Raw genomic sequence first — 23,069 nt, 5'->3', positions numbered from 1 at the left:
GGGCGAGCAAGGCGCATCAGCCTGGGAAGGGCGAGCAAGGCGCATCAGCCTGGGAAGGGTAAGTAAAGCACAGTTTGTTTTTTTTAAACAGACCAGGTGAAGAGAGATTTTTCAACACCAGAAAACCCCTTTACCATTATATTAGTGATTTGCAATTCAGCAGAGCAACAATCCTGTTTTACGCACAGTGTCTCCATTGTGGGGCAGAAAGCAGATTAATAATTCCAAATTGCTCTCGACTTCAGACTGTTACCGAGAACAGGGCAGATACAAGAATACAATGAAAATACTTACCTGAGACGCCATTTTAATTAATACGTCGTCTTGTACCCACTGGCCAGAGACAGCATTGTACCTAAAGGGAGAAACATCAATTATGCAAAATGTCACTGATAAAATAACTCACAACTGCACGTCTAACAGAGAACATACAAAAAAAAAAAAAAATGTATATTTTGGACTTAGAAAGTTAATCTCTTTTGTACAGTAAATTTCCTTTATTCTAACATTAATGGAAAGAGACAGGTGCCGGATTATCGGAGACTCTAGATTATTGGACAGTTAGAAAAACATCAGGATACTCAAGGATAACCCTTCTTATATTAGAGTCATTTATGGTAATTGCTCATTTCTCAAGGTGTCCAAAGAAATAGGAAAGTCAGCCAAACTTGCAGATTTCACAGGAATTGGACAATTAATTTGCATATCAAATATACACAACAACAAAGACAAGAAAAAAACAAAAATAAATTCAGTCATCAGTAAGTGACACATTGGACTGTCCCTACATCATGCAGCTTTACATAGCAAAAACCTGATGACAGATTCCTTTTAAAGGGAACGTGACACATCTAGAAATGCTATCCATCTGCAGCTATGGGGTTATTTTGCAGGTAAAAAGCATTAAAATCATGTTAGGCTGCTTTACTGGAAAATCAAGTTAAATCCTCCCTGTGGCGCTAACTTCCAGTTGTCAAGGTGGTGCAGGGAGCGCTTACAGTCACCGCTATCTATATAGTGAGTGTGCTGTAATCACTGATTGACAGCCTGCTGCGCACACGCTGCACAGACACACACACACACACACACACACACACACACACGCGCTCCACACACATGCGCGCTGCACACACACGCGCGCTGCACACACACACGCGCTGCACACACACACGCGCGCTGCACACATACACACGTGCGCTGCACACACACTGCACACACACGCACGCTGCACACACACGCGCGCTGCACACACACACGCGCTGCACACACACACGCGCTGCACACACACACGCGCTGCACACACACACGCGCTGCACACACACACGCGCTGCACACACACACGCGCTGCACACACACACGCGCTGCACACACACACACATTGAAGAGCAGTATGTCAATTCAATCACCAAGGAGCGATTACAAACAAACACACTGTATAATGAGCAGTGATTGCAATAGCGCCCTGCACCACTCCATGACTGGAAGCAAGCAGCTGCTGGGAGGATATAAGTTTATTTTCTCCCCAGAGCTGCTGATCCAGTAAGAAAACCAAACTTGATTTCATGCCATTAACTTGCAGATTAACCCTATATGTATAAGTGAGTAGCATTTCTGAACAGGACCGGTTCACCTTTAAAGGGGTTGTCTACTACTTGGACAACCCTCTCTTATTCCCCTTGTTCACCCCTCTAAAAAAAAAAAAAAAAAAAAAAAACAAAAAAACTTTACTTTCCTCCACTGCCGGTATGCTTCCAGTGGTGTCGGAGCGCGCCCTCCTGGGGCTCACATGACATTGTTAGGACACGAGAGCCCCGCAACTAATTAGCGCCGGCTTCCTCCTTCCCACACTTAAACATCTAAGTAATTAATAGGAAGTGAGTCGCAGTCTCAGCGCTTACTTCCTGTTAATTACTTAACTGTCCGAGGGTGCGGAGAAGGAAACCGATGCTGATAGGCAGCGGGGCTCGCGTGTCATAATGATGTCACGTGAGTCTCTGGAGCGCGAGCTGGAATCACACAGGCAGTGGAGGGGAGTATAGGCTTTTTTATTTTTAAAGAGGCGAACAACGGGAATGAGAAGGGGTTGTCCAAGTAGTGGACAACCCCTTTAAAAACACATGCACACTCTGCAAAATTGAGCAAGCATGTGTTTGTATATATCTGGATGAAAAGTTTTCGTCTTAATGAACGTCCAGACAATTGCCATTGACTGTGTATGGCCCGCTTGATGGTGCATATGCCGTAAATATATAACAAGAATGGGTTCCGGTCACGTGCTGCCGTCAGCGGAGGAGTTGTTGGAATCTCATCCATTAGTAGAAGAATTCTGACCGCCTCTCTAATGACAACAGGACGGGCCCTGGACTCTGGACAGACACCGACCCCATTGATGGGACCCACGTCTTTTATAGCGTATCTTGGATACATGGTTCGTCCACAAATGAACAAGATGTGCTTACAGAGATGAATGAACGGTTTCATGTACCAGTGTATACAAGTACAATTAGAGCGGTAGCATATGGATGCTATTTGGAATTATGGGGTCTGCATAGTTTTGCACAGACAGATCTCCTATAAGGGGCCAGTGTTATCCCGCTCAGTTCTATTCTTGGCCATGTAAGGCCTCTGCTTGATGTTACTAAAGCAGCTGAATCCCATCCAAACAGCGCTATGTTTAGCCCGGTCTCCGAGCGTGGTCCCCGTACAGCGTGACACTAATAAGAAGACATAAATAATAATGCGGACGTCTCCCTGCACACAGGATACACGATAAATAATAATTCTGGCAGCACAAGTAACAGAAAACGTTGTGGAGCAACTGGGGAATATGCGCTTTATTGTGGCCCCGCGATTGGGGTTGAGTGGAGCTGTCAGTGGCAGCAAAAAGGGACTACAAGTTTACTGGTAATACGGCACACATAGGTTATAGGCTAATTTCCTGGAGTGGTAGGTGGCCCGAGGATTTCCAATAGACATTTTGGACATTTCGGATTGCGAATGATCAACGAGAGGTGATGGTGTGATTGAGATCAGGCAGTTTCTACAGAAATAAGATCATCAATTCTTTCAATCTGAAGGAAGAAAATGCAATGCTCTGTGGCCAGCTGAAGATTGCATAGGATACAACGTTAGGCAGGCTCCCTGACGCCGCCCGACATCAGGCAGGCTCCCCCACGCCGCCCCCGGGGTCAGGCAGGCTCCGCCACGCCTCCCACCATCAGGCAGGCTCCCCCATGCTGCCCAACGTCAGGCAGGCTCCCCCACGCCGCCCACCGTCAGCCAGGCTCCCCCACCGTCAGGCAGGCTTCCCCACGCCGCCCATAATCAGGCAGGGGTCCCCCACGCCACCCACTGTCAGGCAGGGGTCCCCCACGCCGCCCGACAGGGGTCCCCTACACCACCCAACGTCAGGCAGGGTCCCCCACGCCGCCAAATGTCAGGCAGGGTCCCCCACGCCGTCCAACATCAGGCAGGGTCCCCCACGCTGCCCAATGTCAGGCAGGGTCCCCCACGCTGCCCAACGTCAGGCAGGGTCCCCCACGCCGTCCAACATCAGGCAGGGTCCCCCAAGCCGCCCAATGTCAGGCAGGGTCCCCCACGCCGTCTAACGTCAGGCAGGGTCCTCATACAGCACGCTCCAAGATAAGAGCATACACAATGTCTAACTTTGCATGCACAAACCCAGAACATGAATGCTCTGTTCATGGATTTTTGGAAAAATGGGATATATTGCCCAAGTTTAAATAATAAATACACCTAAAAGGGTATTTCCACAGTAATATTTATCCACAGGATATCCTAATAAATGATAGTTCAATGGGGAGGGGGTCTAACTGCTAAGACCTCACTAGATCGGTAGCAGTGGTCATATACAGCTAATCTAAACCTCCTATCCTCCGCCCTTCACAATAATATAAGAGATACTTTCCCTATAATTCCCTGGAGCTGTTTTATGAATACACTCTGCTTCTGTAGTTTTACCTTCAGTCCTATACAAAATTACGTGTAATAGTAAAAACAAACTCTATGTAACATCTGTATATAAAAATGACCTAAAATTACATAAGAGATGTGAGAAGTGTTGCATGTCGGGATCTTTTTCGGAGCTGACTTTGCACGTAGGTTGCTTTGGTAACTATAAGGCTACGTGTCATAGAGAACCCTTCCAAATTTACTGAGAACATTCCTGGAACGCAACCAGGTTTCTAAGAGCATGAGACCGGCAGACATAAAATGTTGGCATCCGAGCACGGTGCTGGACTGGAATTGCATTTGCAGGCTGCTGTGACCAAAGCACCACCACGAGCAAGACCGCAGCGTTCAGACGGTACAGCTACGTGACGGACATATAGTCAACACAATAAAGGGGTGGAAAAAAGTAATCACCTTTACATGGGATAGATGATAACTTCTTGATTGGTCCAACTGTGTGGACCTATGCCGATCGGCAGAATGGGCATTTTTATTCCGGTCAGGTTGGAGCTTGTGCTCTTCTCATTTCCTAGGCTATGTTCACACGTTTCTTTTTTGCTGCGTGAACATAACCATATGGCGGTGCCAAGTGCTGCAATCAACTTTTTGCAGCAGCCCCATAGAGAAGGATGGAGTATCAGTATGGTGCCCGATCTGCTGCACCATTTTGTAACTGGGATAAAATTGCCGTTGGTGATCAAATTTCCCATTCTGCTGGTGGTGGGGTTCTGACTGCTGGGACCTGTGCCGATTTGTAAGTTATCACTGTGGAGACACGGGGCTCAGTGGGTGCTCTCGTCCACTAAAACCCGCCGCCTTTAGAAAGACAGCGTGGCTCAGGGCTCATCCCAACTGAACGCCGACCTCCTTAACCGTGGGCATAACACTTCTCAGACAACACAGGGTGAGGGAACCACAATAATTAGACTTTATTGGATCCCCAAAATATTAACGGCACATAACACATAACCAGCAAAACACAAATGTAACAGGCAACAGAGTCTCACCCTTCCGCTGGCTCACCAGGGATTTAGAATGTCCATGCCTCAGAGGTTTCAGGGCTATTTACTCCAATCCAGCAGCACCCCGCTTTTGGCGGGCACCCACCGAGAAAGGAATAATGCCAGATTTAGGAAGCTGCCTGAGGTCTGCAAAGTCTGTAACAGGTGACTGAACTGTCCAACCTGAGTGTCCTCCTTAGGTAGTCCTGGTATGATGGTACAATCCTGGCAGCCGGAGTCGAAATCCCTAGGCTGTGGATATGGTCTCCAACCGGAACCGGAGTCCCTAGATTGAAGCCATAAGATATCCTGATCCTCTAGTCAGCTCCTAAGAGCTTAGACTGGATCCATCAGCATCCATCAACAACCCCCTGGTGGCTTAAAGAAATCCCTTTTATAGCCACAGCCTTCCACTTGGGCACACTGAGTCCTCATCGATTGGTTGGACAAGATCGCCTCTCCCATTGGATGAATCTCAAGCTGCATGGACAATGTTCATCCAAATGATGTGCATAGAAAGACTGAAGATATCTACATGGAGTCTGCAAGTCACAGACTGGACAATGGCTACTAAGGCAATTACATTATATTAGCAATACACAACTACATTACAATGAATGCTCCAAAGGGTCTGGTCCCAAACAATAGCTAAGCAAACATGAGTTACCACACAGTAGAACAATACGTCTGGCTGAATGTTAAGAAACTTTAACCCATGAGAGTCCATGTCGTCACAATCACCTATACTGTGAATAACTGAAAACTTGTTCTCGCTGGACCACCCCTTTAAATAAAGTCAAACATCTCCAAAGGACTACTTCAGTCCAAAAGACAACTTACTTAAGAGGACCACTCCTTTACAGAGACCAAACTAGACTTCCATCATATCTTTTCTATACTGGGCATCTTCTTCGAAAGGACCATTCCTAGTCTGGAGGACCATTTTGCATTGCAATTTTACTAAATGCACAATTATGGGTCACGGTGGGTCAGGATCTGATCACATATCTTCTACTCAGTGTTCCCCCAACTCCAGTCCTCAAGGACCACCAACAGGTCATGTTTTCGGGATTCCCATAGAATTGCACAGAAGTTGAATTATCACCTGTAAAATACTAAGGAGACCCTCAAAACCTTCACTGTTGGTGGTCCTTGAGGTATGGAATTGGGGAACACTGATAAACCAACAATGGTTTGGCTTGGAAGGGGAGAACCCAACTAATGGGTCAGGGTACAGCAATGGCACAAGGCCACAAATTTTGTTCAATGACTGTTTTAGGACAAAAAAAATGTTTAAAAGAACTGAGAGTCCTCAGTGGTTGATACCTTTTACCTGTTTTAGGACAGTATTTTGACCATCCATACTAATTTTATCACCCTTCCATGTGTACGTTTTTAAAAACATGTGTGATCAGTATTTTTCTGGTATCGATAAAGAAAGAGTGAAATGACAAAGCTTGTCCTATACTTTTCCATGTTAAACACAATCTGTACTCTGATGCCATCCCTGTGCCGTACCCGGTTTTTACAGCCCCACAGACTTATATTGGCCCTGTTCATCCGTACTGCCGGAAAAAAACGGACATGTCTTCATGTTGCTTACATAGACACATGGTCCATATGAAAACATGGACAAGTGAGCAGCACCATAGATCATAATGTGTACATGTTGGATCCATGAAAAAAAAAAACATATGCCACACGTACCTGAAACCCAACACAAGAAGGTGGCCTTAGGTCCTGAGCCACCATTGATGTAATCTTCCAGTATGATGATCTTTCTACCTAAGCATATCAGGAATGTTTAAAACTTATGATCCAGAGTTGAGTAAAAAATTCATAGGACCCCTGGTCCAGTGGCCATGTCACTAGTCATGCCGAACCTAATTAGAAAAGGCACCGGGGATGTCAGCAAGTAAGAGGACATTCGCAGAGCTCTGGTCCAGCAGCCATGTCACTCGTCATGCCGGGCCTACTAATTAGAAAAGGCGCTCGAGATGTCGGCAAGTAGAAGGAGATTCGCAGGGCTCTGTTCCAGTGGCCATGTAACTAGTCATGCCAGACCTACTAGTTAGAAGAGGCACCGGGGATGTCGGCAAGTAAGAGGAGATTTGCAGGGCCCCTGGTCCAGCGGCCATGTCATTAGTCATGCCGGGCCTACTAATTAAAAGGGGCATTGGGGATGTTGGCAAGTAAGAGGAGATTCAAAGTGCTCTGGTTCAGTGGCGATGTCACTAGTCATGCCGGGTCTACTAATTAGAAGAGGCACCAGGGATATCAGCAAGTAAGAGGAGATTCGCAGGGTTCTGGTCCAGTAGCCAAAGACTACAGATGTGGCCACTGAACCAGTATCCTGCACATCTTTTTCTCAACTCCATTGTGAATCCATTTAGCGTATAAGCTGGACACAGTATGATTGTGTAGTGGTGATGCCACCAGCCATATGTGGCCACAAAGGCCCACACATTTTTGTATAGAATTACATTAGATCACTAATTATTACTGGTAACCCATGATGGATGAGGTGGGGAGAAACAAAAATATCTACTTTTACCATTGTTGCCAGCCAAACGGAATACAACCAAGATGGTGAATGTCAAACCACCGGCAACTAAATGTTTAGAGCCAACAACTGGATTCTTAGAGCTTCTTCTAGGTGATCATTTTAGTCTAGTAATTAGGCCTAAGCTGGTTAAAATTTTATTAATTGAATGAATGATTAATTTAGCATTTTGTCCTATCCTACAGCTACGCCACTCTAGTTGAATTGGCCAAAGGTTGTCTACCAACGTCACTCTTTAGGGTTATTAAAGATGACCCTTATGGTATGTAAGACATTATCCTGGACACATTGACCTCATGGGTGACCCAGCTTTGAGGAACCTTGCACAGTATTTCCCAGCTACTATTCTGAACAGTCTTGAGCTGTTACGCACCTGTGTCGGATTGCATGTTCGGTATCTATGTCTTCCAGGTGGAACTCTGCCCAAGGATCAGGCATCTGCTTGGCTTTTTGGATGGCATGTTTCCAGGCCTCCTGTGGAAGGCAGAGAGTAGTGGTGTTATCTTAAGTCAACAGTAGACCATCAAAAAAATAATTAAGAGGATTAAAAGCGCCACATTATTACATATGTGAATGAGTGACTTATGGTACTGAACGACATATGGCAGGAAAACATGATAAAGAGGTTGTCAGCTTTTTATAATGCACAAACAGGGCATCTTGCCTTAGCCATCAGTTGTATCCTGTAGAGGAACCCAACAAAATCAGTGTTACAGGTCCCTGTAGCGCCTCCACAGGAGGACATGAGCATTACACAGCAGACAATGATCTCTCTGTGTAATGAGTGACATAGCAGAATCTCCAAAAGAAAGTCGCTCGTTATTTGTTGTCCACTTTGGCTAAAATATGAGGGGTCTGAATGTGGGACACCTGTCACAAAACGTTTTGCACAAAACTCACCGATTGTCATGGCGGCATCAGACGCTGTTCACATTACAGATTCTGACACTATCATATGGTTTCTCTGGCACTCCTGAGATACACAGGCAGGCTCAGGCATTGTTCAGCTGTGTGCTCATTTAAGGGTCAGGGTAGCAAGAGTTAACCTCTGCTAGCCTGCTTGTTACTTCTGGGACCACATGTTGTTGGAAACCTATCAAATTGTCTCCCTTCCTATTTAAGATGGTGGAGTCTGTCCTTTCATGCCAACTACAGTTTATTGCAGTGTTGGTCTGTGTGATGTTCTATCCCAGTCCTGCTGATGATTGTATTGTGTAGTGCTTGGATTTGTTGTGGAGTGCATCTGTCTTCTTGTTGTTTCCTCCCTGCTCTTACTTTCCTCCTTAGCTCTTATTGTCTTATACCTCTGTGTGAGCGTGTTGTCAGATAAGAGTTTTGGTTTCCTCGGTTAGTTTATATATGTGGGGTTAATCACAGTCTTGTCCCGGCCCTCCCCTGGGGTAGGGGGTATAAGATCAGGGCTACTCAGGAGCAGGGCTAGGTAGGCGGCTCAGACATCCTCACCTTCAGAGGTAACTGAGATCAGAGACAGGTATGGCCCCTCTATCCTGAGGGCAAGTCTAAGAGCCCCTGTCCCCAGCTTTCTCCGTAAGCATTCTGGATTAAGGGGAAAGAGAGGAGGGGTGAGGGAAAGAGAGGAGGGGTGAGGGAAAGAGAGGAGGGGTGGAGGGAAAGAGAGGAGGGGTGGAGGGAAAGAGAGGAGGGGTGGAGGGAAAGAGAGGAGGGGTGGAGGGAAAGAGAGGAGGGGTGGAGGGAAAGAGAGGAGGGGTGGAGGGAAAGAGAGGGGGGGTGGAGGGAAAGAGAGGGGGGGTGGAGGGAAAGAGAGGGGGGGGGGAGGGAAAGAGAGGGGGGGAGGGAAAGAGAGGGGGGGAGGAGGGAAAGAGAGGGGGGAGGGAAAGAGGGGGGGGGAGGGAAGGAGGGAAAGAGGGGGGGGAGGGAAGGAGGGAAAGAGGAGGGGGGTGAGGGAAAGAGGAGGGGGGTGAGGGAAAGAGAGGGGGGTGAGGGAAAGAGAGGGGGGTGAGGGAAAGAGAGGGGGGAGGGAAAGAGAGGGGGGAGGGAAAGAGAGGGGGGAGGGGGGAGGGGGAGAAAGAGGGAGAGAGAGGGGGAGAGGGGAGGGGGAGAAAGAGGGAGAGAGAGGGGGAGAGGGGGAGAGGAGGAGAGAGAGGGGGAGAGGGAAGAGGAGAAGGAGAGGGAGAGGGAGGGAGAGAGGGAGGAGGAGACGAAGGGAGAGAGAAAAATAAAAGCATCTCTCTCTGTAGGATCCAGTGTGTCAAACAGATACAGAGAGCCCTTGTCATTACACAGAGTGCCCATTCACTTCAATGTAAACTGCGAAAACACACTAGGCAGTCATAAAATTAGTCATATTGTGTATATACAGTTAGGTCCAGAAATATTTGGACAGTGACACAATTTTGGCGAGTTGGGCTCTGCATGCCACCACATTGGATTTGAAATGAAACCTCTACAACAGAATTCAAGTGCAGATTGTAACGTTTAATTTGAAGGTTTGAACAAAAATATCTGATAGAAATTGTAGGAATTGTACACATTTCATTACAAACACTCCACATTTTAGGAGGTCAAAAGTAATTGGACAAGTAAACCAAACCCAAAAAAATAATTTTTATTTTCAATATTTTGTTGCGAATCCTTTGGAGGCAATCACTGCCTTAAGTCTGGAACCCATGGACATCACCAAACGCTGGGTTTCCTCCTTCTTAATGCTTTGCCAGGCCTTTACAGCCGCAGCCTTCAGGTCTTGCTTGTTTGTGGGTCTTTCCGTCTTAAGTCTGGATTTGAGCAAGTGAAATGCATGCTCAATTGGGTTAAGATCTGGTGATTGACTTGGCCATTGCAGAATGTTCCACTTTTTTGCACTCATGAACTCCTGGGTAGCTTTGGCTGTATGCTTGGGGTCATTGTCCATCTGTACTATGAAGCGCCGTCCGATCAACTTTGCGGCATTTGGCTGAATCTGGGCTGAAAGTATATCCCGGTACACTTCAGAATTCATCCGGCTACTCTTGTCTGCTGTTATGTCATCAATAAACACAAGTGACCCAGTGCCATTGAAAGCCATGCATGCCCATCCCATCACGTTGCCTCCACCATGTTTTACAGAGGATGTGGTGTGCCTTGGATCATGTGCCGTTCCCTTTCTTCTCCAAACTTTTTTCTTCCCATCATTCTGGTACAGGTTGATCTTTGTCTCATCTGTCCATAGAATACTTTTCCAGAACTGAGCTGGCTTCATGAGGTGTTTTTCAGCAAATTTAACTCTGGCCTGTCTATTTTTGGAATTGATGAATGGTTTGCATCTAGATGTGAACCCTTTGTATTTACTTTCATGGAGTCTTCTCTTTACTGTTGACTTAGAGACAGATACACCTACTTCACTGAGAGTGTTCTGGACTTCAGTTGATGTTGTGAACGGGTTCTTCTTCACCAAAGAAAGTATGCGGCGATCATCCACCACTGTTGTCATCCGTGGACGCCCAGGCCTTTTTGAGTTCCCAAGCTCACCAGTCAATTCCTTTTTTCTCAGAATGTACCCGACTGTTGATTTTGCTACTCCAAGCATGTCTGCTTTCTTTTTTTTTAGCCTCAGGATGTTCTGCTTCACCTCAATTGAGAGTTCCTTAGACCGGATGTTGTCTGGTCACAGCAACAGCTTCCAAATGCAAAACCACACACCTGTAATCAACCCCAGACCTTTTAACTACTTCATTGATTACAGGTTAACGAGGGAGACGCCTTCAGAGTTAATTGCAGCCCTTAGAGTCCCTTGTCCAATTACTTTTGGTCCCTTGAAAAAGAGGAGGCTATGCATTACAGAGCTATGATTCCTAAACCCTTTCTCCGATTTGGATGTGAAAACTCTCATATTGCAGCTGGGAGTGTGCACTTTCAGCCCATATTATATATATAATTGTATTTCTGAACATGTTTTTGTAAACAGCTAAAATAACAAAACTTGTGTCACTGTCCAAATATTTCTGGACCTAACTGTATAAATGGCTAATGCGAAGTGATCATTTTGGCACATCTTTAGTCTTCAGCACAAGTTTACATAATTTAAGGACTTATTTTGGTCTACAAAGAGATGCCAAATTGTGGCTCAATTTTGGAGCAAAAAAAATCACAATTAAAGCCACTCTCATACCCTTCATTTTCTGACAAACCACCATCTTTTTTGCACACAGTAAATAACATGTTTTACAAGTCTAAAATACAGAATACATCTGGTGCAAGGCAGGAAAGACAGTCTGGGGTAACATTTAGCTCAGATTTCTGGCACATGCAGCATGTATCAGTAATCAGACTTTCAAAGTGGGTTTTGTAAACCAGACAACCCCTGTAAGCAAGTTAGTGGGGAGCAAAATGCATGTATGGCTGTCATTACCCAATACTGGTATTGGGGGAATATTATATATACATTCATATAATTCATATAACTATATATCCATCTTTGAAATATACGATACATATTGTACATACGTGAATAATATAGGTACATGATGCATTTACATGATGGTAAATGGGATGTTTCAAGAAAGGAGATGACAAAAATCCATTAATATCTTCAAGACACTATTTCTATGTGCTTAAGAGGATTGTCAGCAATGAATGACTACTAAAATCACAGGCGCTCTGTGCACCCTTGGAGTGGCCAAACACGTCACCTACTTCCCACCTACTTCTTTTTCCACTTAGCTCCGCCCTCCTCTGGATCCTGTAAAGACAGAGCTGTCAATCAAGGATGAGAAGGGAGGAGTAAACATATTGAAAACAAGTAGGAAATAGGTGAAGAGTTTGGCCACTCCAAGGGTGCACTGAGCACCTATGCTTTGTTTAACAGTCATTCTGTGCTGATTGGCACAAAATGACCATACAAAGCACAAGTGCTCGGTGCACCCTTGGAGTGGCCAAACTCTTCACCTATTTCCCACTAACTTGTTCTTTGCCTAGTTCCGCCCTCCTCTGGCTCATGTAAAGTCAAAGCTGTCAATCAAGGAAGAAGAGGGAGTAAATCTATTGAAAACAAGTAGGTGGGAATGTGCATTAAACTGTTTGGACACTCCAAGGGTGCACCAAGCACATGTGCCTGGTTTAACAATCATACCGATCGGCACAAAGGATTGTACAAAGTGCATGTGCTCGGTGCACCCTTGGAGTGGCCAAATAGTTAATTTACTTCCCATCTGCTTGTTTTCAATACATTTACTCCCTACTCTTTCATTAATGACATCTCTGGCTTTACAGGAACCAGAAGAGCGTGGAACTATATGGGAAAACAAGTAGGTGGGATGTAGGTGAAGTGTTTGGCCACTCCAAGGGTATACCGACAAAAAAAAAAAAAGAGATAGTTGCACTCTGAAATGCTAAAACATGAAAACCATGAATGTAAGAATATAGACATGCAGTACTGCTAAAGAAAATCTAAGAAAAAATTGAGATATTTAGCATAAAATGGCCATTTTCATATCTGCCCAGTAGCCACGTCAAGGCATATTTTGTATACTGGGTACCTACAGTGAACTGAGGCCTTTCTCTGGGTTTAAAAAGCTCCTGTGGTTGTGAAAGTAGGAACCTGCTATAAAGAATAAAATCACCTGTGGTTAGTGTGGGAGGGGTGCACATTTTTTAAACCCAGAGAGAGGCTTCAGTTCACAGTAGGTACCGAGTATACAAGGCATACCTTGACGTGGCTGCTGGGCAGATATGAAAATGGCCATTTTTGTTGCTAAATATCTTTTTCTCTTAGATTACCTTTAGCAGTAATGCAGGTCTATATTCTTACATTCATGGTTTTCATGCATTATAGAGTGCAACAGTCTCTTTTTTTGTCATGTTCAGTTATGCACCTGTTCACATTGCAGTTTTGGGAGTGCCGTCAGTATTATTGTCTAGATTGAAGGGTATACAGAGTGGCTGTGCTTTGTACAGTCATTCTGTGCCAATCGGCAAAAAATGACTGTTAAACCAAGTACATGTGCTCAGTGCACCCTTGGAGTGGCCAAACAGTTCACCTACTTCCCATCTACTTCTTTACAATATATTTACACCCTCTTCTTCCATGATCGACAGCCCTGTCTTTACAAGAGCCAGAGGAGGGTGGAGATACATGGGAAAACGTGCAGGTAGGAAGGGGCACTGACCTTTGGCCACACCAGGGGTGCACTGCGTGCCTGTGCTTGGTTTGGACAGTCGCCTTTTGCTGATAAGATTCAGTATAAAAATAAATATTAATTGCAATGGATTAATGAATTGACAATATCCAATCAGCAATATTTAGTAATTAGCACAGAGAATTAGGTCCCAAAAAACAGTGTCAGTACTGATATAATGTCCAATTTCAAATGACACATACCCGACCTCGATCAGTCAAGCAGCCATGCTTAATATAATGGTGTTTGCCATTCTAGGAAATGCACAAAAAGCATTAATGAGCCATCACCCAAAGCAATACATACAAGACAAACATAGCAAACAATGCACCATTGCGTGATTAGCACCACATTAATCCCAACAATAATAATTCACATTTCAGAGAAGACAAAAACAAACAATACACAGATTTATAAAGATTTGTCCTGATTCTGAATGACGTTCGGCCTAATACCGGTACTGAAAGGGATGAAAAAGGGAAAGGGAAGTTCCACTCAATTGTTGCTTCTAATTCTACATGGAAATTCCGCTCAATTGTTACTAATTCCACTCTTTGTGCTAAAATATAATCTCCCTATCACCATCCCAGATTATAGAATAAGCCAAGCAAAGGAAGCACCAAGGGCCGAAAGAAAGTGAATTCAGCCAAGACATCATGATGAAGTGGGACTAGATTGGAGACCCCCTCCTTTAACATTTGCATGGTCCTATACGGGAAAGTCTCCTGTGTAGTCCCAGTATATGCTAGGTAGAAGGAGTGCCGTGCTGCTGGAGATATAGATAGCACACAAGAGAGTCACTCTTTTTTTCATGATTTTCAATGCATATTAAATGGATTGTCTACTTTTGTGTACATTTTTTTTTATTTTTAATTAAAATCATGTATTTGGGGTTGCAATTGAGTGTCTTTAAAAACATTTGCACGATTCGTCTACAACAGCCTCTGTGTTGCAATGTCTATTACTCGCTGCAGAATGAGTTAACCGAGAATCATTCAGTGAGCTCATTCTGTCTATTGCTCGCTGCAGTCGGAGTTAACTGAGAATCATTCAGTGAGCTCATTCTGTCTATTGCTCGCTGCAGTCGGAGTTAACTGAGAATCATTCAGTGAGCTCATTCTGTATTTCTCACTGCAGTCTGAGTTAAAGGAGAATCATTCAGTGAGCTCATTCTGTCTATTGCTCGCTGCAGTCGGAGTTAAAGGAGAATCATTCAGTGAGCTCATTCTGTCTATTGCTCAGTGCAGTTGGAGTTAACTGAGAATCATTCAGTGAGCTTATTCTGGCTATTGCTTGCTAAAGTATGAGTTAACTGAAAATCATTCAGTGAGCTCATTCTGTCTATTGCTCGCAGCAGTTAGAGTTAACTGAAAATCATTCAGTGAGCTCATTCTGTCTATTGCTCGCTGCAGTCGGAGTTAAAGGAGAATCAGTGAGCTCATTCTGTCTATTGCTCGCAGCAGTTAGAGTTAACTGAGAATCATTCAGTGAGCTTATTCTGGCTATTGCTTGCTAAAGTATGAGTTAACTGAGAATCATTCAGTGAGCTCATTCTGACTGCAGAGTTTGTAATCCTTTTCCCTTTCTGAGTTCCTCTCAGCCGATTTATGACCAAAGTTGAACGGGTGGGAAAACAATGAGCCTGTAAAAGCCAAACGATGCAAAGTTTTTAATGAAACCCAACTGCAAAAAATTATTTTTTTAGACTAAATTTTAATACATACATTTGAATAATAAAAAAAAAATCCCAAAAGATGGACAACCCCTTCAAGCATCTTGTTTTGACATTCCTACTACTCCTTCAGTTATAAGCGTCGGAAAACAACACTGGTTAGGGTACAGTAGCTAGGACCACGTAAAAAAAAAAATCTTAAGAATCAACGCTCTATTTAAAAGCACAAAAAGTTTAAATACTTTGTGCTCTATGTCCTATTAGAAACATGAACAAAAGAATACAGCAGCATGTCTTGTCGCTTACAGAACGCTGCTGTATTCTTTTGTTTGTGTTTCATGTAGTTATAGCAGCTGGCACCTGTTCACACTTGCTATATTTTATTTGGAAATGCAGTTTTTTTGGTTCTATGTACTGTTGGTCTATTTAAAGGGGCTTATTGCTTTCAAGATCACAACCGCTAAGCCCAGTGACTGTCTGCAGCGGTAGTCCTGATGCCACCTCTGCAGCTTGTAAAGAATCCCTGGGAGCAGCGGCGCTAGCTAAAACTATGGTGTGAGGCAAATCCCGGGATATGAAGATGAATTATGACTCCAGTCATAGTCCCTCATCACTCCCTGGCAGTGCCCCCTCCCTTCTTGTTCTCAGTGTTCCACTTACACCTCCATGGCCATGTCCTGTGATATGGAGATGAGGTGGTGTGGGAACAATGGACACAGGATGACTCCCTGCCGTCACCCTGTAGTAGGAGCTGCTATCTAATTAGCAAGGCTATGGAAATAGCCAGACAGAACGACTCCAGTAAAAAATGGTTCATATCTCGCAAGCCATATTTCCGATAAATATGGCAACCATAAAAATGGTGTCTCCGCATGCGGACGATGCCGGCACACCCTTTTTATGGGAGCAGGACATTGGGAAATGCCCCAGGCGTGATATCAGCCAATGGGGAACTGGCAGACAGGTCATGAGTCCCCTCGTTCTGTGGCTAAATTCATAGCTGTCACAATGAGAGCGTTGGCGTCCGCCTACGACGCTCCCAGGCAAAGTTATGGCCCATATTCCATGTTGGGATATTGTCCATAACTCAAGCCAGGGGTGGAGCAGTGCTCCCTGTGAGGTCACGAAGGTAGGAGGGGACCTGGATGTGCCCAGGTTGATAACCCTACTTCGGCCATTTTCCAGTGTTCTTTTCGCTGGGGGCACGTGTAGGAAACATCTGTGGGAAGGATCCTAGAAACCTGGCCTACAGCGCCCCCCTGTGGCCAGACGCAACAAGGTAACTGCTGGAACTGTGTATGCCTGTTTGTAACCCATGCTTTGATTGTAACTGTACTCTGACATATGTATATTCTGTAGATTCCCTATTGTATATATTGTAGTTCTAGTGTGCTTTAGGCTGATTAAATTATATAATTAATCTTGGGCTGTTCTGTTATCTCGATCTCGAATCCCACGTCTGTGTGTTCGGCTAATAGTTACCGTAAATCGGTTGGTGGCAGCGAATTGTGCCAAGGATTATTGTGGGGAGGCCAGTGAGATTCGGGGAGATTTTATATATTCCGCCCGCGGAGGTCGGGGGAATATATACCTTACTCTCACCGGGGACCCTTCAATAATCGGCATAAGTAGTATAGCGGCCTCCTTGCTTATTGTCGGGCAATTCCATAATTGGCCTGACTATAAGAGGGGCGCTAGAGAGCGCGTCACGTGCTCTGTCTGTCGGTCGGGAGGTATAAAGGAGGGGTGACCCCCACTTGTTACCCCCCGATTGTGACGTACTGGTAGCCAGCGCGGGGGATTTCTGAGTGACCCCCCCCGGTGGTTTGTGACATATGGGCTAAAAATATTCTACACTGGCTAGTCACTGCAAACATGGGGAGAAGATCGTATACATATTTTTCCACGTTTTGCCCTTGTATACATAGATTTTGATGTATTATAGCTTTGGCTAAATAGAAGCCAATACTTATTTATAGATCATAATTGCTATTAAATAGGAAATCTAATCTCAGCAATAGGAATTCAGCTTGTATCACTAACCACAGTAACACAAGTGCAAGACTCCGGGGAGAAGGGTGTATTGCGTTTCACCATGCTCCATAGCAACGTGCCCTAAAATAAACCATTTCTTGCACTTAAGATATATTGTACGTCTGCAGCGCTGCACAAATTATACTTATTAGCAGGAGTGCGCGGCCTCCGTGTGCGCTCCCCAGTATGGGGGGAGGTGGGGGGGTAGTGTCGGCATGGTGGTTAATTACAAGAAGTGCAATGAGCTAATCCCCAGGCACCAACGGAGCGGATCGGGCAACATCACACACAGCTAATCTGCTGCTTTTCACTTCTACGGGAGATGTAAAGGAATGGGCAACATAAATATTTCTATACACACAGAATATTGAGGTCCAATGTGATCAAAAAGGCATAATCTTGTGCTGTATTAGGGCACGTTGACTTTAAAGGGCTTTACAAGACCCTATTGTTGTCAATAACAGCTGCAGCATCCATTGTGATCAGTGTTACATCCCCCATTTAGGAGAAAGGCTGTTTAGATTAGAAAATCCCTTAAAGGGGGACATGTCACCTGATTAAAAGTGGCCACATTTTGCTCTTATTTTATACCTGCTTCTTCTCTGATTATTCCATTTTTTGTTTTCCTAAAATCCACTGTACGGTTCCAGAGATATGGGCCTTTATATTTAGCACTAATTTTTCAGGTGTTCACCAAAGGGGGTGTGTCTTTAGACTGATCTGCATAATTACCCTGAGAGCCACACCCCCTTAAAAGATACTAACTAAAAAGTACCATATCTCTGGATCCCTATGTCGGATTAAAAAAAAAAAAAAAAAAAAAAAGTCAAACTCAGGGGTGCAAGGGGAATAAAATAGAAGCCTCATCATCTCCTGTCTCGACTACTTCAACCTCCTGCTCTCTGGCCTCCCTTCCAACACTCTTGCACCCCTCCAATCTATCCTAAACTCTGCGGCCCGCTTAATCCACCTCTATTCCCCAGCCTCGCCACTCTGCCAATCCCTTCACTGGCTTCCCATCACCCAACGACTCCAGTTCAAAACATTAACCATGACATACAAAGCCATCCACAACCTGTCTCCTCCCTACATCTGTGACCTAGTCTCCCGGTACCTACCTTCTCGTAACCTCCGATCCTCACAAGATCTCCTTCTCTACTCCTCTCTTATCTCCTGTTCCCACAATCGCATACAAGATTTCTCCCGTGCCTCCCCCATACTCTGGAATGCTCTACCTCGGCATACCAGACTCTCCCCTACCGTGGAAAGCTTCAAGAGAAACCTCAAGACCCATCTCTTCCAACAAGCCTACAACCTACAATAACCCTCAGTCCAGTACACCACTGCACAACCAGCTATGTCCTCACCTATCGTACCATCACCCATTCCCTGTAGACTGTGAGCCCTCGCGGGCAGGGTCCTCTCTCCTCCTATACCAGTCTGTTATGTACTGTTAATGATTGTTGTACATATACCCTTTCACTTGTAAAGAGCCTTGGAATAAATGGCGCTATAATAATAATAATAATAATAAGCCACTTTTAACCTGGCCACAGGTCCTCTTTAAGTCCACATGTGGCATATTATTTACACATATTACAGTTAAAATCTGCTATATTCACGTAAACAGATCTGTTGTGGATTATTAAATGTTCTGGAAAAAAAAGAAAAGAAAAATAAGGAAATCTATAAGTGGAAAATGTCCGCTGCTGTGCAAGGACCGGGTACTAAGTCATGTTTTTTTTTTACTGCACAGCTCAGTGTTTTCTCCACATTATTTATGAGTGTACACAGAATCAGGTCAGCGCTGGCGGCTGCAGACTGTAGATATACACCGCATCCCCAGGCTTTGATGATATTACAATGGTAAGATGTATGGGATCTTGTAAATCTGGACGGTGCTGATGTATAAAAAGGCAGAGGCTGCAGCTGAGAAGAAACTGGTTGTGGCTAGCTGTACTTGTACTTCACTTTATGCTTCAGTAACCCTTGTGTCTCCGGGACAGCCCCGCTCAACGCTTCTCTTTCCCTAAATAAACCATTGTGTTGATATTGCCCTACAGTAAGGAAATGGGATTTGCTTCTGCCCTTGATAATAAACAAGATGAGGTAGACAAGGCCACTGGTTATACAATATCAATATCAATATTTATTTCCATTACTTTTATAGCAAGGGCTAACATTTAAAAATAATTTAGACACTATTAAAAGGGGATGTCCAGGATTATCGTCCATAAGGACAGTTAATAATAGATTAGTGGCGGCCTCACAACTTGTACTCACCCTGATCAGCTGACAGCAGGTCCCGCGGCCACTAAATGTATGGAGCCGAAACACCACAGCTCTGTACACCACATAGTGGCCATTCTTGGATACTGCATTAGGAATGGCTAGTACACAATGTATGGAGCTGTGGTGTTTCGGCTCCCCACATTGTGGACATTCAACAGTCACAAGACCTCTAAGAGCTGATCTACTGGGGTGGTTGATTTTGGATTCCCACTAATCTGGTATTAGTGGATAGGTCATCTGAAAAACACCTTTAAAAATGACTTAGAGGACCTGTGACTTGCCATAAATATGTATAAAGGCTGCGTTCTCCTGAATCAGGCATAGCTTATTATTCATTCTTGCGCCTCTCTGTTCCTGAAATATGGCCCACTCTTCCCTGTATGTATAGTTAGCCTTTTAATCCAACTAGGCGGAGTCCTCTAAAAGACTCCCATAACGATAGGCCATGCCCACTTGGCTAAAGTATTGCATTTGTATAAAAGGAAGAGGGGGAGCCATATCTCAGGAATAGAGAGGTACCGAAGCAAAAGAAAAACTGCACCGGATTCGGAAGTATCGTAGTAGTGATGAGAGGGCACTTCCATGCTCAGGGTGCTCGGTGCTCCCATAACCAGCAGTTGGAGGCTCAGATGGGCAAAACTTGAGCACCTGAGTATAATGGGAGTCAATGGGAAACCTGTTCGCTCATCATTATACAGCAGCATTCACACTAAAGGAACAAAGACAAAAAAACAACCCATAGGAACCTACAGTATCTACCCATATACAAAGTTTATGCCCCTAAAAAAGTGCAGCCTGCCTCAACTCCCAGGTTCGATAATATTCGGACTCCTGAACAGTAGTGCAGCGTACCCCTCTGTATGTGGCCATCTTAATAATGGGAGCGTTTGGTCTACTATTAGAGGTCTACGTGCCATGCGAGTGGTGAGCAGCTCCGACATAAATCACGGAGACAATGTATAGAGAACATCTGCCCTCCGTTACAGTGAGGGTCACTGATGGTCTGTGGCCTGGAGCACACATTTATTGGATTAGAGTCTCTAGATCGCCGCTGATGATTGTCTGTATCCGTTTTACGGGAATGTCATGCAAGATCAGGACTTTTAATTTGGTGATATCGGGAAAAAAATCAGTCAGAATTCACTTTCCCCGTATCCTTTGTTGTATTTGCGGGCAGTAATTAGGTGATCACCGCTCCCAGGCTATTAGTATTGCATGCAACTCATCAACCCAACACATGCAGAGCGCCACACAGTATCTAACCACAGAGGCAAATCCACTGCAATCAGTAAGCCGCGCGAACACAGATACTGGGTTACGTCATCAACTAAAACCTATATAAACAAATAGGTCTAAATGGAAAGAGTGGAAGATGTAAACATTGTATTACAGCTGTTCTTCTGTCTTATATGATTCACGTCTGCGGATCGGCAGTCAAACCCACGTCTGCGGATCGGAGGTCAGACCCAAGTCTACGGATCAGCGGGGGATCGGAGGTCAGACCCAAGTCTGCACATCGGCGGGGGATCGGAGGTCAGACCCAAGTCTGCAGATCGGCGGAGGATCTCTAGGTAAGTACTGTATCCATATACATAGGACTTGTGTATGTGCATAAACATGGAATATATTAGGGAAGGCCTATTTATGTAATACATTGATGTCTGACATTTTTTAGACCGAAGCGAGCAGGGCACAGAGGAGACCGAGGAGGGCAGGGAAGAAAAGAGACCGATGTGAGCAGGGAAGAGAAGTGAGCGAGGAGGGCAGGGAAGAGAAGAGACCGAGGCAGGCAGGGAAGAGAAGAGACCGAGGCGGGCAGGGAAGAGAAGAGACCGAGGCGGGCAGGGAAGAGAAGAGACCGAGGCGGGCAGGGAAGAGAAGAGACCGAGGCGGGCAGGGAAGAGAAGAGACCGAGGCGGGCAGGGAAGAGAAGAGACCGAGGCGGGCATCGAAGAGAAGAGACCGAGGCGGGCATCGAAGAGAAGAGACCGAGGCGGGCATCGAAGAGAAGAGACCGAGGCGGGCATCGAAGAGAAGAGACCGAGGCGGGCATCGAAGAGAAGAGACCGAGGCGGGCATCGAAGAGAAGAGACCGAGGCGGGCATCGAAGAGAAGAGACCGAGGCGGGCATCGAAGAGAAGAGACCGAGGCGGGCATCGAAGAGAAGAGACCGAGGCGGGCATCGAAGAGAAGAGACCGAGGCGGGCATCGAAGAGAAGTGAGCGAGGAGGGCAGGGAAGAGAAGGGAAGTGACAGAGGCGGACAGGGAAGAGAAGTGAGCGAGGAGGGCAGGGAAGAGAAGAGACCGAGGCAGGCAGGGAAGAGAAGAGACCGAGGCGGGCAGGGAAGAGAAGAGACCGAGGCGGGCAGGGAAGAGAAGAGACCGAGGCGGGCAGGGAAGAGAAGAGACCGAGGCGGGCAGGGAAGAGAAGAGACCGAGGCGGGCATCGAAGAGAAGAGACCGAGGCGGGCATCGAAGAGAAGAGACCGAGGCGGGCATCGAAGAGAAGAGACCGAGGCGGGCATCGAAGAGAAGAGACCGAGGCGGGCATCGAAGAGAAGAGACCGAGGCGGGCATCGAAGAGAAGAGACCGAGGCGGGCATCGAAGAGAAGAGACCGAGGCGGGCATCGAAGAGAAGAGACCGAGGCGGGCATCGAAGAGAAGAGACCGAGGCGGGCATCGAAGAGAAGAGACCGAGGCGGGCATCGAAGAGAAGAGACCGAGGCGGGCATCGAAGAGAAGAGACCGAGGCGGGCATCGAAGAGAAGAGACCGAGGCGGGCATCGAAGAGAAGAGACCGAGGCGAGCATCGAAGAGAAGAGAAGTGAGCGAGGAGGGCAGGGAAGAGAAGGGAAGTGACAGAGGCGGACAGGGAAGAGAAGGGAAGCGACCGAGGCGGGCAGGGAAGAGAAGAGACCGAGGCGGGCAGGGAAGAGAAGAAACCGAGGCGGGCAGGGAAGAGAAGAAACCGAGGCGGGCAGGGAAGAGAAGAAACCGAGGCGGGCAGGGAAGAGAAGAGACCGAGGCGGGCAGGGAAGAGAAGAGACCGAGGCGGGCAGGGAAGAGAAGAGACCGAGGCGGGCAGGGAAGAGAAGAGAGAGACCGAGGCGGGCAGGGAAGAGAAGAGACCGAGGCGGGCAGGAAAGAGAAGAGACCGAGGCGGGCAGGAAAGAGAAGAGACCGAGGCGGGCAGGGAAGAGAAGAGACCGAGCGGGCAGGGAAGAGAAGAGACCGAGGCGGGCAGGGAAGAGAAGAGACCAAGGCGGGTAGGGAAGAGAAGAGGAGTGACCGATGAGGGCAGGGAAGAGAAGAGAGAGACCGCTCATCATTATACAGCAGCATTCACACTAAAGGAACAAAGACAAAAAAACAACCCATAGGAACCTACAGTATCTACCCATA

At 45.9% G+C, this 23,069-nt stretch overlaps 1 protein-coding gene across 4 annotated transcripts in view; it reads right to left on the bottom strand.

The window, feature by feature from the left end:
* Positions 1-23,069, bottom strand: part of EEF2K (eukaryotic elongation factor 2 kinase) — a 107,967-nt gene that overhangs the window by 69,895 nt on the left and 15,003 nt on the right. For 2 of the 4 annotated variants that reach the window (XM_075318005.1, XM_075318007.1), the window contains exons 3-5: positions 13,871-13,921; positions 7,910-8,010; positions 295-355 (exon numbers count right to left, since the gene is read on the bottom strand). In XM_075318005.1, coding sequence (XP_075174120.1) covers positions 295-355; positions 7,910-8,010; positions 13,871-13,921 — 213 coding nt within the window. The remainder of the gene's footprint in view (positions 1-294; positions 356-7,909; positions 8,011-13,870; positions 13,922-23,069) is intronic. The other 2 variants (XM_075318006.1, XM_075318008.1) reach the window with 1 other exon arrangement.

This window comes from Anomaloglossus baeobatrachus, chromosome 7 (genome assembly GCF_048569485.1).
Source record: "Anomaloglossus baeobatrachus isolate aAnoBae1 chromosome 7, aAnoBae1.hap1, whole genome shotgun sequence".
NCBI classification, from domain to species: Eukaryota; Metazoa; Chordata; class Amphibia; order Anura; family Aromobatidae; genus Anomaloglossus; species Anomaloglossus baeobatrachus.
This window is presented reverse-complemented; position numbering and strand designations above follow the sequence as displayed.